Raw genomic sequence first — 15,502 nt, forward strand, 5'->3', positions numbered from 1 at the left:
CAGATACCTCCAAAGATGGCATGGTGAGAAAGAGCTTCATATCTAATCTCACAACTTTATCCTTTCTTTGTGGTTAAATTCCTTGCACCATATCCTAGCTTTTAAGATGTTCTCTGAACTGGTCATGACATCTTAATGGCTTCCTCGTTAATTAATGAGTGAAACAAAATCTTTAACACATGTTCATTTTCTATTTGCCTGAGACTCATGATTTTAGCTTTTGGAAGATTAGATTTTAACACATACCACTCGTATGAGTTAAAATGGTGCTGTTCATCATTAGAAAGTATGAAACTGTTACACGAAGACCTTAACTCCACAATACCATAATACCTGGGATAAATAATGATAATAAGATATTTAAAGAACTTTTAGTCTTTTGTATCATCAATGAAGAGGAGTCTGCTGGGTAAATTAAGGGTAGTTTGAGGGAAACTCAAACTCAAACCTGCCCTAGTTTGAGGGAAACCACCATTGGAAGACTATGAGTCAGGGGGTCCTTGGCAGTCCCATGGTTAAGACTCTGCTTCCAATGTACAAGACGTGGGTTCAATTCCTGGTCCAGTAATTAAGATTCCACATGCCAGGCCACCAAAAATATGAGAGAGTATGAATCACAACAATACAAACTTGACTCTAAGGAACCCATTAAATTTAAAGAGCGCTTTTAAGAAGAAAATGGGAGAAGAGTAGGCAATATTTTATGGTCAATGCTTGGGAGGAATCAAAAATAAATTTCTTAAATCAAAGAAAATTACTTTGATTTTAAAAAAGTGTGGGTGTGTGTGTGTGTCTCTGTGCATATTTTGCACAATAAATCCATGTCATTCTGCCACTGCTAGGGTTCTCCAGCAAACAGGCTTGAGATGAAATTAAACAGGCATGGTGTTTTTTAGGGGGAAACTTTAGGAAACACATCTTTGATCCAGAGGGGAAAGAAGCAGAAATGGGCAGAGAAGTGAGCTCTGGGGCAGGTCTGAGCGTCTAGAACAGCCCCATGGAGAGGCAGAGCGAGAACAATCAATCAGAGATTGGCTTCCTTGGGCCAGAACGGCTGGGTCCTTGTACCCTGGAGTCGACTGTCGGTTGTCTGGGTGTATCTTGCAGCAGGCACAGTACCTGAAAGGACAGACAGACAGACACCGTCTTCCAACAGCACTCCCAGCGGCAGAGCCTTCTTGCACGGGCACCTGGGCAGCACATCCCGGAGACTGCCTGCCTCAGGTTCCGTAGCCTCTCTACACATCGCAGGTGGCGCCTGAGAGGACCCTTAATCTTTAGCCTGAGACATGGATGATGAAGCAGGGAGCTGAATTAAAACATGGCACTTTTCACCTATTCTACAGAATTGCCTTCCCCAACACAAGTGGCGCTGAAGCCAAACTCTTTTCTCTCTGAATCAGAAGAACTTGGTACTACAGAGAGCTGCTGCTGCTGCTAGGTCGCTTCAGTCGTGTCCGACTCTGTGTGACCCCCATAGACGGCAGCCCACCAGGCTCCGCCGTCCCTGGGATTCTCCAGACAAGAATCCTGGAGTGGGCTGCCATTTCCTTCTCAATGCATGAAAGTGAAAACTGAAAGTGAAGTCGCTTAGTCGTGTCCGACTCTTGGCGACCCCATGGACTGCAGCCCACCAGGCTCCTCCATCCATGCGATTTTCCAGGCAAGAGTACTGGGGTGGGGTGCCATTGCCTTCTCCAACTACAATGAGGCCAGAGTGTAAATCTGCCAATCACATGTTCAGAGGTTTGATGATGTCTTCTTCCACTTCATCACTCCCCTCCAAGGCTTCCTTCTCTCCTCTTCTTAGTCATCACCTTTGTTGCCAGAGCCTTGCAGATATGAAATAAGTTATAGGCAGCATTGCAGCATCAACATGCCTGGCTGGGTCCATCCTTTTCTTTTTTTCCTCCCATCCTTTTCTAAACTGAAGCTTCCATGGGCGTCCTAGTCACATAAGCTCAATAGCATCTTGGCTTTGGAAGACAAGCAGATTCTCGTTTCCCTCGGTTTAGGTACTTGAATGTCCAGAGAGCACTGTTTTATTTCTCAGAAAGGTCTGGCTTGAGTTCCTTTTTATAACTATCACCCTAGCTCCACATAAACAGTGCTGTATTAACGTTTTGTTTCTTTACGGAGTTACAGATTTTGATGACCGGAGGTGCCACGGTAATCAGAAAGACTGCTTCCATCATTGAGTTTTGTTGTGGTCCAAATCTCAGGGCTTTTCTCCCTGGGCTGCCTGAGAAAAATAATGCCATGTTGTGCTTTTCTTAAAAAAAAAAAAAAAAAAAAGGTGGTATGCTTTGAGATATGTTTTCTCAAAGGCAGAATTAAAAATATAAACAGGGAAATCGAATAAGAAAAGTGTACATTCTCCATCAATGGCCCATTAACAATCCAATGCAGCCAGTATGTGACAAAATGAGCTTCAGTTAAAGTTGCAGAGATTGTAGATAAACATTTCCAAAGGGTTTTAGAATATTAGCAGCAGAAAAAACTAACATGGGCTTCAGGGTGGGTTTAACAATGCTCAACAAGTTCAAAGGAGACAACACGTGGCGGAAGCGATCATTTGCTTGCTTGCTTCTTTTTCCCTTTTGGCTGTGCCGCAGAGCATTCAGGATCTTAGTTCACCAACCAGAGCTTGATCCCCTGCTCCGTGCATTAGAAGTGCAGTGTCTTAACCATAGCACTGCCAGGGAAGTCACGGGAAGAGTCATTTAATCATTTACTTCTCTGTAAATAAAAAGAACCAGTGTTTTTTTTTTTTTTTTTTTAAAGTACATTCAAGTTCTAAGAATCTGATTTTGTGGAGCATATATCGTGTTGGGGAAGAAAAAAGTGCAAGAGGAAGCAGGTGGTTCTTGTTTTTTTCTTTATCGTAGAAGCACGGAGGAAGCAAAGCATTCATGGACTTGCCTGCTGGGGTACTGAGGTCTGCTTTGCACTTCTCAAATGAATCAGGACACCTCCTCTTATTGAACTATTACAAGAAACATTAGAAATCCCGTGTTAATATTTTCTGCTAAAATGATTCAAGCATACTTGACATATTTAGCTTTGAAAAAGACTTTTGGTAAATCAGACCTTATCATCAGACAGTATAGGATGTAGAAAGACAATGATATCTTCACTTCTCACCATTGACATCCTCCACACAACAATGGTTTTACGTAACAAATATGCTTAAAGGTGATTTTCTAGTTCTTCCTTAATGTGAAAGGATGTATATCTCCTCCTATGCAGACACGCATCTTTTCTGATAGAAAGCTCTTGTGGCCTGTGTCAGGAGAGCCATCGTGTGGGGCGCTCTCAAGAGTAAATGTCAGTGACTATTCCTCAGAGAGACTCTGGCAGCACAGAGTCAGGGCACAGCCCGTGGGCGCTCTTTGCCTGCCTTCACCGCTGACCTCGCCAAGTTTGACCTGCTTCATCTGAAAACACCAATAATAAGTCCCAACTGGTGTGGAAGCAGGCGCAGCACAGAGGGGCAGGGGTAGGCTCTGCAACTTTATGATTTACCAAGTCCCTGCCAGATTTTCCCCAAGGAGTTCTAAGTGGGAGTTACTTCAGTTTATTTTGATACAAATAAAGCAGCTGAGCCAAAAAGAAAGAAAGAAAGAAAAAAAAAAAAAAGGTTCATGAAAGGCCAAGAAGGTAAGAAGAAAGTAAAGTAACAAAATAAGATTCATAGTCTCACAGCTCTACAAAGTGTCTAGACCATAATTCCAACATGTTGGGAAAGATGAGATGTCAGATTTGGGGACCATGAGGTATTTTCCTTGCTGTCACATACACACAGGCATGAGGGTGAGATGATTGTCATGTCTAACATACACCTGGAGATGATAGCATACCCACAAGGTGTGAGAGTTCCACTACCAGACTCGTCCATTTCATTCTGCAAATGAAGACAGTGAGTCCATTTAGGCTAGCTGCGTTCCTACTAGTGCTCCAAGATCTGATGGCAGTTGACCTGGAGTTCACACTTAGATCCCTTCATGTCATTTTTAGTAAAAGGTGCTACTTCTTAGATTTCTCTTGCCTCATCCTCATATTGACTTGAAAAGCTAGTGCGTGCATGCTAAGTCACTCAGTCGTGTCCGGCTCTTTGCGGCCCTATGGACTGTAGCCCACCAGGCTCCTCTGTCCCTGGGATTCTCCAGGTTACTCCAGAGGAGTAAGCAATAGCAAAAGAGAGGGATTACGCAGAAAAGGGTTTTAAAGCTGAAACAATCCCAAGCTTGCAGCGTTCACCTCAGAAGCTCGTGTTATGAAATTTCTCCTACTCTATTGAAAAAATGCCACCACTGAAATGGCCTGGTTGCAACTGTCCCTAACTACCAGGGAAATAAAAGTCTGCAGTTACAATATTGATTCCAGGAATCCAGCGTGCATTGACTTGGGTACCAGCACGTCAGCGTTTCGCATTCCAATGACAGGAGCATTGCTAAGAGGTGCATCCATTCTATAAAACTCAATCTGGTACTCAGGAAGCACTCGGGGGCACAGCAGCAATACCAGTGATTTCCATGCTGAACAACACTCTGTTTTGATTGAAAGATCCTTCAGTGGTTAAAGGTGTCTAGACAGACATATCCAGATGAATATTTAAGTACCGTCACATTCAATCTACCCAGTTAGCCAGCTGATAACCAACAAGGGCCTACTATATAGCACCAGGGACTTATACTCAATATTTTGCAATAACCTACATTCAGAAAAGAATCTGAAAAAGAATGACTATATGGATATGTATGATGGTATCACTTTGTTGTACACTTGAAACTAACACGGCATTGTAATTCAGCTATACTTCAATTTAAAAAAATTAAAGAAAAGCACACAGCAATCATAGATTTTCTGCCTAGCAAGTATAAAAATCCAGAGACAAAATTTCTGAATGATAGAGAATGCAATTCATTATTTTGGCTGCTCTAGCTAAGTAGAGGTTCTTTTTTTTTCTTTTTTAAACCACTGAACCATACAAAATGGCAATACCAGGACTTCATTTTTTTTTTTTCTTTTTTTGCCACCCAACATTTCTAAGTAGATTGAACACTAAATAGCAAAATTCAAACCAACAGACTAAAATGACCTCCAACGGCATTTTTTCTTCCTCAAGTATATTAAGCCAAATTCAATAAAGCAGAGTAACATCTGAGACGGAACTTATTAGAAAGAAACAGAACAGAAGCAGGTGCTCTTGCTGTAGCTGACCTTGGCGGCAACTCGAGCAAGATGTCGCCTCCAGACCCGTAGACAAGCTCTTATTCACTGCATTTCTGATCAATTTAAGAGAAAGGTCTAGAGATTAAAACCTGCAAGAAACACAGCTGCCTCTTCTCACTTTCAACTTGCACAAACTTTGTCACATTTTCAAGCTGTATCATAATTTCATAACTACATGAAATTTGCATGAAGGGATTGAAAAATTCCATCTTTATACACACCTTTCAACCAGAAAGATTCATCAGTATAGTCTGAAGATAAATTAAACTTTGGCATGGAATGTAATTTATGAAAATTGCAAAGTACTTGAATTGATTATACCAAAAAAGACATGAAATCTTGATGACTAGCAAACTTATTCAGAGCAATAAAATGTTATGTTTAAATAGAATTAAGACATCAATATAAATTAAAAATATACATTTTAATAGTAAATCATATCACTTATGTAGGTTAATTAAGTGAATGCCTTTTCATCATCATTCATAAAAATGTTCTTAATCACTGATGTCTTAGCTTCTGCTGAATATGTAAAACATGATAGATGAAGAAAGAAATGTGATCACTGTTGGAAAGACAGATCACATATTCCATTACTTCTTTTCTTCTAGTTGTGAGAAGTGTCTTCAGAGTTCAAAGCTGCACAGACCCGGATTTCAAGAAAGCAATTGAGACACACCCACTGATAGCTGATGGCATTTCATTACTAGCAGTAAAGCTATATAGTGGGAGCTGACAAAATAAATACAGAAGGAAAGAAACTTAAATCTGGGTATACTGGCAAATTTTGGAACTTACTGGTACTACTGTTCTAAGCATCTGAACTTCAAGTTTCAGATAAGAGCAGTGTCTTGGCTTTGACAATAATACAATATACCTAACATTTTCAGCTCTGTTTTGTACCTTAAACCTATATGTCCTGCTCAGCCTAATTTCAAAGAGTCCCTCCTAAATCGTAGCCATAATGGGAACCTTTCTTTTCCTATCTGGACTAATGCGGTGAAATTCTCTCTATTTCTGTCTCTCTGATTCCCACAACACACACACACAAACACACACACACACACACATATGCATGCACGCACGCACACAGAGTGAGCACTTGAAAAAGATGTTTTATTGCATAAGGCATCTTTCAGTTCCTACCATCCAACAAGGAACCTGATTTGTTTTTGGTACTCACTTAATATTTATGGAATAAATGAATGAAAGGCTCAGTGAAAGATGTTTGAGCCCCCCAGGCCCTATTGCCAGCAGCGGCAGTCAGCTCAGATAAGCAACTTATCTAAAGGCTGATTCTGAGTCTCAAGGAGGGAATGATCAGTGGAGAGATGTATGCTTGGGGACCAGGCTATTTTTCTGGGCAAGTATCAGGCAGCCACCTAAGGGATGTGATTTCTGAGAGTATTAAAGAAGCTCTTAGCTTAAAAACCAATAGTTCCCTCCCCTGCCATATTGGTGATTCCCCAAATCCCTTGAAGATGCTGTAATACATATTATTACATCAAAAATCATCAGGAGTTAGGTGTTACTAAGAAAGGTGAATTGTAGCCCACTGACAGAGTCAGCATCTAAAAAGGTTTAAATAGCTTACACTCCTCTTTCTGAGAGCATATTTTGATTATAAGGATGAAAAATAGTAGGAGTCCCTAGACATCTGAAGATAGAATACGAACAAGGAGAAAAGACACAAAAAGAGTGTGAGACCCCCGCAAACTCTGCTAAGCAACGACAATCTTTCATTCTTGAAGCTAATGAATACAGAAAGGAAGAATTTGTAAAATTACATCTGTAATTATGAATGCTTTATGAAATATTGTGATCATTCCTCAGGTCTAAAATAAAGTAGTAACACTCCTTGGGCCCAGTTCCACTGCGGCCATGCAGGGCTTTTAGCACAAAGGGCACCTGAAGACGTCCCCTACCTACAAACAGCTGGCTGCTGAGCTGTAAGCGGAAATGGCCCTCTTCTGAGGCCTCCCTGGTCATCCTCGGGAGGTTGTCCACTTGGAGTGAGGTCTCCTTGAGGTTCCTCTCCGCCCGGACGTAATGCCATTGGTTGTCATTCAGAGGAGAAGGAGAATGGACTATGAGCTCTGTGGGACCATTTCCAACATCAATGGCAAAAGTGATCTCAGAAGGAGCTGAAACCAAAAATTGAAAAAGGTAGAAAGATGAAGGGAGTTGTCAGTGCATTTAGGACACAAGCATATTCTGAGCAAATGGTAAAGAGATTGCAAATCCTAGGTAGGGAGGACCTCAGCTGAAATCACTGCAGGATTGAAATTTCCACTGATAGTGATAACAACCAACTACTAAATCCCAAGCCCCATCTTTTCCCCTCATTGGTTCTTATTGTGAAAATTCAGGAAATAGAATAGGGACCAGGGCCACTGATGCCAATCTGATAAAATACACCAGTGCCAAGGTGCTAGATTTTCTGGATCTGTTCTGACTTCACTTGTGTGCTCATGGATAGCTACAGATCATGGGTTAACTATGAAGACAGCCTCCTGCAGAGATAAGAGCACACTCTGGAAAGCCCGCTGCTTTGCTTACTCATTATGTGTATTTTAATAATGCATTTCATATATTTATAACATTGTTATATGTATTACATATTATTATTCTGTAATGTATTATTTTTTCAATACATGTGATACAAGCATTCATGCTATCCCTGAATTTTTTTTTTTTTTTCAAATTGAGGCTCGGAAATTTTAAGTGCCTTTTCTGCATCACCGGAAATGGCAGTATCTAGATCAAATACAACTTTCCCCCTCAACTCCCCACACAGGGAGTTTTTTCATGACTCTTTCTACCCTTCTAAAATAATCTGCTTATTGCATAGGACAAGAAGCAGCTGTTGGGTATAATGCTACCTATGATGATGATGATGATGATGATGATGATGATGATGATGATGATAGGAAGATAATAGTGGTGGTCATGATTGTTGCAGAGTGGTGGCAATGATGGTGGTGAGGATAGTGGGGATGGTCATCCTCGTGAGGATGGTGGTGATGATGACACGGGTGGTGATGATGGTTGAAAGGACAGTGGGGATGGTCATCCTGGTGAGGATGGTGGTGATGATGACACGGGTGGTGATGATGGTTGAAAGGACAGTGGGGATGGTCATCCTGGTGAGGATGGTGGTGATGATGACACGGGTGGTGATGATGGTTGAAAGGACAGTGGGGATGGTCATCCTGGTGAGGATGGTGGTGATGATGACACGGGTGGTGATGATGGTTGAAAGGACAGTGGGGACGGTCATCCTGGTGAGGATGGTGGTGATGATGACACGGGTGGTGATGATGGTTGAAAGGACAGTGGGGACGGTCATCCTGGTGAGGATGGTGGTGATGATGACAGGGGTGGTGATGATGGTTGGAAGGATAGTGGGGATGGTCATGCTGGTGAGGATGATGGTGATGATGACAGGGGCGTTGATGATGGTTGGAAGGATAGTGGGGATGGTCATCCTGGTGAGGATGATGGTGGTGATGAAGATACTATCACCTCCGAAAAACAAAAAGGAGCAGCAGCAGAGCAAATGCAATGAACTCCGCTGAGCACTTTTCTAAGCACTGACCACAGATGCTCTCATTTTAAACCTCAGAACAACTCTGTGAAAAAAGTATCATTTTTTTAATGTTTCTTTTTCCATTTATTTTTATTAGTTGGAGGCTAATTACTTTACAATATTGTAGTGGTTTTTGCCATACATTGACATGAACCAGCCATGGATTTACATGTGTTCTCCATCCCGATCCCCCCTCTCACATCCCTCCCCATTTTTAATTTCCATTTTATGGGTAAGAAAATTAAAGCAGAAATAATTTGCTCAAAGACTCCTCAGCAACTAGAATCTTCATCATTTTTCTCTAATTTAGTGTATCTTCTTGTATTTTCTGTTATTATGAAAAAATCTACATCTGAAGGATGTAGAGAAGCAAATAATAAATTGAATTTGAGGGGAAGACAGCCCCCTTTCAGGAACAGGAACCTTCATATTCCAGACCTTCCTTTCTTCTCAGAACCTTTTGATGGTCCCCCCTTTTTAACTCCCGAAACAGGACAATAATAGTTATTGTTACCAACATGATTCATCAGCCCAGATCAATCGTCTCTGCCTCATAAACCTATGCACTAAATGAAACAGAACTGAAGGGAGCAAATCTGATTCAACAATGAGAAGATTAAATGAGAACAAAGTTGTCCCCCTGAGCCATTTCCTGTTTCTTATCAGGCCACCAGTGCCACCTTGAGGGTCTGCTCATCCAGAGACCAAATAAGCAATTACTGAGAGGGTGAAGATACATGCATTTCTCTTTAAAAACACCGGTAAGGACTGGTGAGACTGATGGGGAGGGCTACTAAAGATTTTGCTAAAAGCCTTTCTGCAAAGCTGATCTTGTGGATATTAAGTTCCACACAGACAGCACATCTTTGTGGAGGGCTGCCTGCACAGCTGTCTGCCCTCCACCCCTGCCATCCTCAACTCCACGTTATGTTTCCAGACTGTGCTTATCTCTACTTCAACATTTATCCCTCTGTTGTATAATGATCTGTTTATAGTCTGTCTCCCAGCTAGTCTGCAAACTCTAGATGAATACCTCATTTATTGGAAAACCAGAACCTAGGACTGGGCCTTGTATACAGGAAACTCTCATCAAACTAATATTTCATTCATTAAAATGTTACATTGCACATACTACATCCAACTTTGCAATTTTCTTTTTTTTTTTAAATTTTACATCAAGATATTAGGTCCTGAAAAAACTTCTAAAATTATTATTATTTAACTTTATTCAAGTCACTACTAAAGATCAACTATGTTCACCTCATTCCTAGAACTAGGGAAGAATCAGTGAAATGCAATAATAATAACCAACATTTATTGAGTGCTTACCATGATCCAGGCACTCTGCTAAGCATTTTTCATTAATCAACTCATTACAATCCTATGAGAAAGGAGGGAACTGATCCACAGATAGCTGAGAAATTACTCCAACCCAGAGTTGGCAGAGTTGGTATTTAAATCCTGGTGATGTGTCTCTGGAGCTCACTTTTTAACCCACTTGTCCTGTGACAAATCTTCCATCCTCAAAACCTATGCAAGCCCTACCTAGGCAGTCAAATCTGGATATAAATCAGTATAATATAGGTTCCTCAAAAAAACTGAGTGAAATAAAAAAGTAAATACATGGTGATACATCCAACATTGGCCAGTGACTTGGTGGACTGGACACTTGAGACCAACGTGAACTAGCTCTTATTTTCTGGGGTGATAGACACAGCCCAGTGGCCCAAGATGGGAAAGCTGGTGGCCCTGTGATAGGGCCTCTATCATTAATTTACCTTCCTGCCTCTCCCTCTCCCAACAGTCTGACAAATACCCTCCCTCATTATTTATACCGTATGGTTCAAGACAAAGTTAAGGAGTTACCTGAGTCTTTGGGTGGGTTTTTTACCAAACCAAGCTTGTGCTAAGCAGAGATGAATGAAACAAAGTGAGCTCATGGTGTACTTGAAAGAAGACTGGCAAAAGGGGCATGTCAAGTTGAGGAAGGTACCATAAGCATGAGCGATTGAATACCGAGTTCTCCTAGGTGATTAGAAGAGCCTTCTAAAGTTTCTCTACAAAGCCCTTACTTCCTTGAACTGTGACACCATCTCTGTGTCCTCAGACCATTAAAGTCAGGCATGTGAGACATCTCAGGGACCATAATGGAATAAAGATGCAAGGCCTTACTGTAGTCTATCGTTCTCTCTGACCTCCCATGTATCCATCTCTAAAGTGACAGTCATAAATGAACTACTGTTACTTTTTTGGAGGCATGGACTCTCTGAGGATCTGATGATAAACTTACCTCCAGGGGGAAAAAAAAGCACATACAATTTTGCATTCAGTTGTAAAAACTTGCTGAATGTCCTATGCTTCAAAACAAGAAAGAAAATAATGATATTTTCTCGATTTCTAACATTCTTGGGCCTTGAGGTAGTTTTGCAAAGCAGAATAAGGAGTTGTTCAAATGAACAGAAAATTGAATCCTGGATTCTGAATCTTACTAGGTGACTCTGGGTGTGTTATCTACCAACTCAAGACTTACTATCTTCATCTGGATTTTGGACTATGAGTCAAACAATGCAAAACATAATATCTTGATGATTATGCATATGATAATTTGAAAGCAAAAGTAAATAATGAATATAAAGCATTTAGAACTATGGCAGAAAGTGAAGAACTAAAATGCCTCTTGATGAAAGTGAAAGAAGAGAGTGAAAAGGTTGGCTTAAAGCTAAACATTCAGAAAGCTAAGATCATGGCATCCTGTCCCATCACTTCATGGGAAATAGATGGGGAAACAGTGGAAACAGTGTCAGACTTTATTTCGGGGGGCTCCAAAATCACTGCAGATGGTGATTGTAGCCATGAAATTTTTTTTAAAAGACGCTTACTCCTTAGAAGGAAAGTCATGACCAACCTAGACAGCATAGTAAAAAGCAGAGACATTACTTTGCCAACAAAGGTCTGCCTAGTCAAAGCTTTGGTTTTTCCAGTGGTCATGTACGGATTTGAGAGTTGGACTATAAAGAAAGCTGAGTGCCGAAGAATTGATGCTTTTGAACTGTGGTGTTGGAGAAGACTCTTGAGAGTCCCTTGGACTGCAAGGAGATCCAACCAGTCCATCTTAAAGGAGATCAGTCCTGGGTGTTCATTGGAAGGACTGATGTTGAAGCTGAAACTCCAATACTTTGGCTACCTCATGCAAAGAGCTGACTCATTTGAAAAGACCCTGATGCTGGGAGGGATCAGGTGCAGGAGGAGAAGAGGACGACAGAGGATGAGATGGCTGGATGGCCTCACCGACTCGATGGACATGAGTTTGAGTAAACTCCGGGAGTTGGTGATGGACAGGGAGGCCTGGTGTGCTGCGGTTCATGGGGTCGCAAAGAGTTGGACATGACTGAGCGACTGAACTGGACTGAACTGAACGCCTGTTCATGGCTGAATTTAACCAGAAATAAAGTACCCCACCAATTCTGTGGTTAGTCACATGCCCTGGTACCAGTGAATTCCCATTCTTGTGTTTACCAGTTCAGAGTGATTTTTTTTTTTTTTAATTATAGTCAAAAGTGCCTGATTGGCATACGGGTGCCACCAATTCCATCTTGCCCTAATAAGCAATGAAGAGATGAAGAACTTCCTCACAATTTAGAGTTCTAGAAACAGAAATTATAATCCACACTGCATTATCAACAATAGTCTCTTTTCATGATGCCAGACTGTTCTCAACAGCCATTTTCTTCTGATCCCCTCATTCACCCCAAAATATCTGTTTTTACCCACATGGCAATTGTGAGGTAATTGTAGAAATAGCTATTATTTTTATCTCATTTGAAACAAATCCATTAAGACTTGAGGACATAAAGTATCTTGTGTTTCATAGAGTACAGACTAATCTCAAGGTTACAAAATTAAAATGTCTTTAGTTGGAAGTGACCCAGAAGTAATAGATTGAGAATTTTATGCAAACTTGTTCAATGTTCAACAATTTGGACACATCAATTTTGAAAATTTCTGTTCAGATAGTTACACAGTAACATTCCTTCTGGAGAAGAGAGAAATCCACTCTGAGAAATCTACTATGAAGGCTATTTTCTTTCTAAGAAGTCGACCTGTAGATGAATCTCTGTGATGAAAATTCCATCTATATAAAAAATACAGTGGAGATTTCCCTGCTGGTCCAGTGTCTAAGACTCTCCGCTCCCAATGCACAGGGCTGGGTTAGATCCTAGTCAGGGAACTAAGATCCCTCCTGCTGCAGCTAAGAGTTTGTAGGGCTCAGCTAACGACCCCCCATGTTGCCACGAAGATCCCACATGTGGAAACTGACACCTGTTACAGCCAAATAAATAAATAAATGAGAAAAGCTTATTTGAGAAAGGATTCTCAAAGCACAAGAAGATCGTAGGCTAGCAGAAGGAGGACATAAAAAAAAAAAAAGACATAAGATGAGTGCAGCTGTTAGTAAGAAATGAAAGATCCGCCCCCCTTCCCCATGCTTGACTGATTGGTTTTGGCTAAGTCGGGTCTTCACTGCTGTGAGCCGGCTTTCTTAGCTGCAGCGAGCCTTGGGGCCGCTCTCTAGTTGCAGTCCGCAGGCTTCTCGCTGTGGCAGCTCCTCTCGTTGCGAGCACAGGGCTGGGCACGTGGGCCTCAGGGGTCGCAGCTCTCAGCTCTAGAGCGCAGGCCCGGCAGCTGTGGTCACACAGGACTAGCTGGCGCGCTGCACTTGGGATCTTCTCGGACCGGAGACTGAACCCATTTGCCCGGTATTGGCGGGCAGGTTCTTAACCACTGGACCATCCGATAAGTCCTGCTTTTCCTTTCAAATAACAATCATAAAACAAGATATTCTGAAAAACATGAGGCTTTGTACTTTGACCAAGTTTACATAAAATCTTAGTTTGAAAAACACGTGTTCTCTGATCTGGTGAAATGTGTACACCAAACAATGACATCACTGGATTTTAAATTTCAATCAGATTTAATATCATTTGCATTTAAAATAGTTTTGTACAATATAATAGTAAAACAAAAAGCATAAGAAAGAATCACCTAAAAGACACAATATAGTACCAGAAAGTACAAACAATCGGACATTGAAATGTAATTAATACTAAATCATAGCTCATTACCTTGTGATAATATGCCATAACATTTGCTGCTGCTTTAATGAATCGAAAGGCCTTAGGGCTTGATTTTTATTGAATTTACATTGAGGTTATTATAGCCATATTATTAAATGTTTGGCACTCAACTCCACATATTTAGAACTTGCCCAAGGTAGATATGAGGGATCTTATTTCACACTAAAGCCACAAGCGCTTCCTCCCATTAACAGCCTAAATCACTGGAGTAAAAGGAGGTTAAAGCTCCCAATAGAGAGATCTTTCTTTGTATTGTGCCCTGACTGCAGAAGAAACACTTAGCCGGGCCATGCTTTGCAGGAGACTTGTACAGACACCTCAGTTTCCTTTTCCAGCCAGCACTTCTGTATCCTTCTCTGGAGTGCTCAAATTTCTAAGTTTCTGCTGCTAAGATATTACTTAAGCTTCCAAGGGTATTTCATATAGTCATATTACTACTGTAATACAGTCGATTGCATCAATCAAACCAAAGAAAGCATCCATTTGGATCCAGATAAATGAGACGCCTAATGAAAAGCACACGCCTCCCCAGTCATGACTCTAATAAGGGCAAGATAGTAGAAGCAGTCCAATTTATATATGAGGAAAAGGGGGGTACACTTAAGGAAACTAGCAAGAGAAACTAAAAGATGTGTTTTCCATTATTGCCACACACCAGTAATTCCAAATAATGCCAGCAATAAAACGTTCCTCCACCAAGAAAAAAATGTGTAACAAATGCTGATGGTGATATTACTTTTTATAATGCATATGTAAGGTTCAAATAGTATACTGCCTACCATTTAATACATATTATATTCAAGAGGAAAGTTAATAGAGAGAACTCCTGACTTATTATTGGCTCCTGAACAAGCAGACTAAAATATGTGTTTGTTTTTAAGAATAAGAACTCAAGTTTTGACTTTCTGTGTTTACAGATACTGTACCATCACTGTTAAACTTAGCTCTACTGTTGAAACAGGGGAACATACAGCACTGCAGGGACTGTGAACACAAATTGCACCTGAAGAGCGCTCGTGTTAATCTTTCAGTCATGCCTGACTCTTTGCAACCCCATGGACTGTAGCCCACCAGGCTCCTCTGTCCATGGGATTCTCCAGCAAGAATACTGGAATGGGTTGCCATTCCCTTCTCTGGGGGATCTTCCCAACCCGGGATTGAACCTGGATCTCCTGCATTGCAGGCGGATTCCTTACAGTCTGAGCCACCAGGGAAGTCCAAGAAACCTTAAGTAATTCCAAGTCCTTAGGAACTATGTAAGGCTTTACCAAATGGAATAGTGACCCATGATGAATTTTCCAATACAAGTACTTTAGTGAATAGGTTTTTAAATTTTGGAGATATTTGAAATTGCTAGCATCAATGGTGAAAAAATAGAAAGCATTGCAGTTTCTGAAATTTATTGTAAAATGGAATTTTTATGAATCTCTATCAAACTTAGCTTTATGTTTAAAATCAATCTTTCTGATGGTAACTAACGATAACCCTATATGCAAAACAGAAAAAGAGACACAGATGTACAGAACAGACTTTTGAACTCTGT

General features: G+C 40.9%; 1 protein-coding gene across 2 annotated transcripts in view; it reads right to left on the reverse strand.

The window, feature by feature from the left end:
* CNTNAP5 (contactin associated protein family member 5) overlaps positions 1 to 15,502 on the reverse strand; it is a 970,694-nt gene that overhangs the window by 145,398 nt on the left and 809,794 nt on the right. For both annotated transcript variants that reach the window (XM_065927810.1, XM_065927809.1), the window contains exon 17: positions 7,161 to 7,379. In XM_065927810.1, coding sequence (XP_065783882.1) covers positions 7,161 to 7,379 — 219 coding nt within the window. The remainder of the gene's footprint in view (positions 1 to 7,160; positions 7,380 to 15,502) is intronic.

The sequence above is a fragment of the Muntiacus reevesi genome, chromosome 3, assembly GCF_963930625.1.
Source record: "Muntiacus reevesi chromosome 3, mMunRee1.1, whole genome shotgun sequence".
Lineage (NCBI taxonomy): Eukaryota > Metazoa > Chordata > Mammalia > Artiodactyla > Cervidae > Muntiacus > Muntiacus reevesi.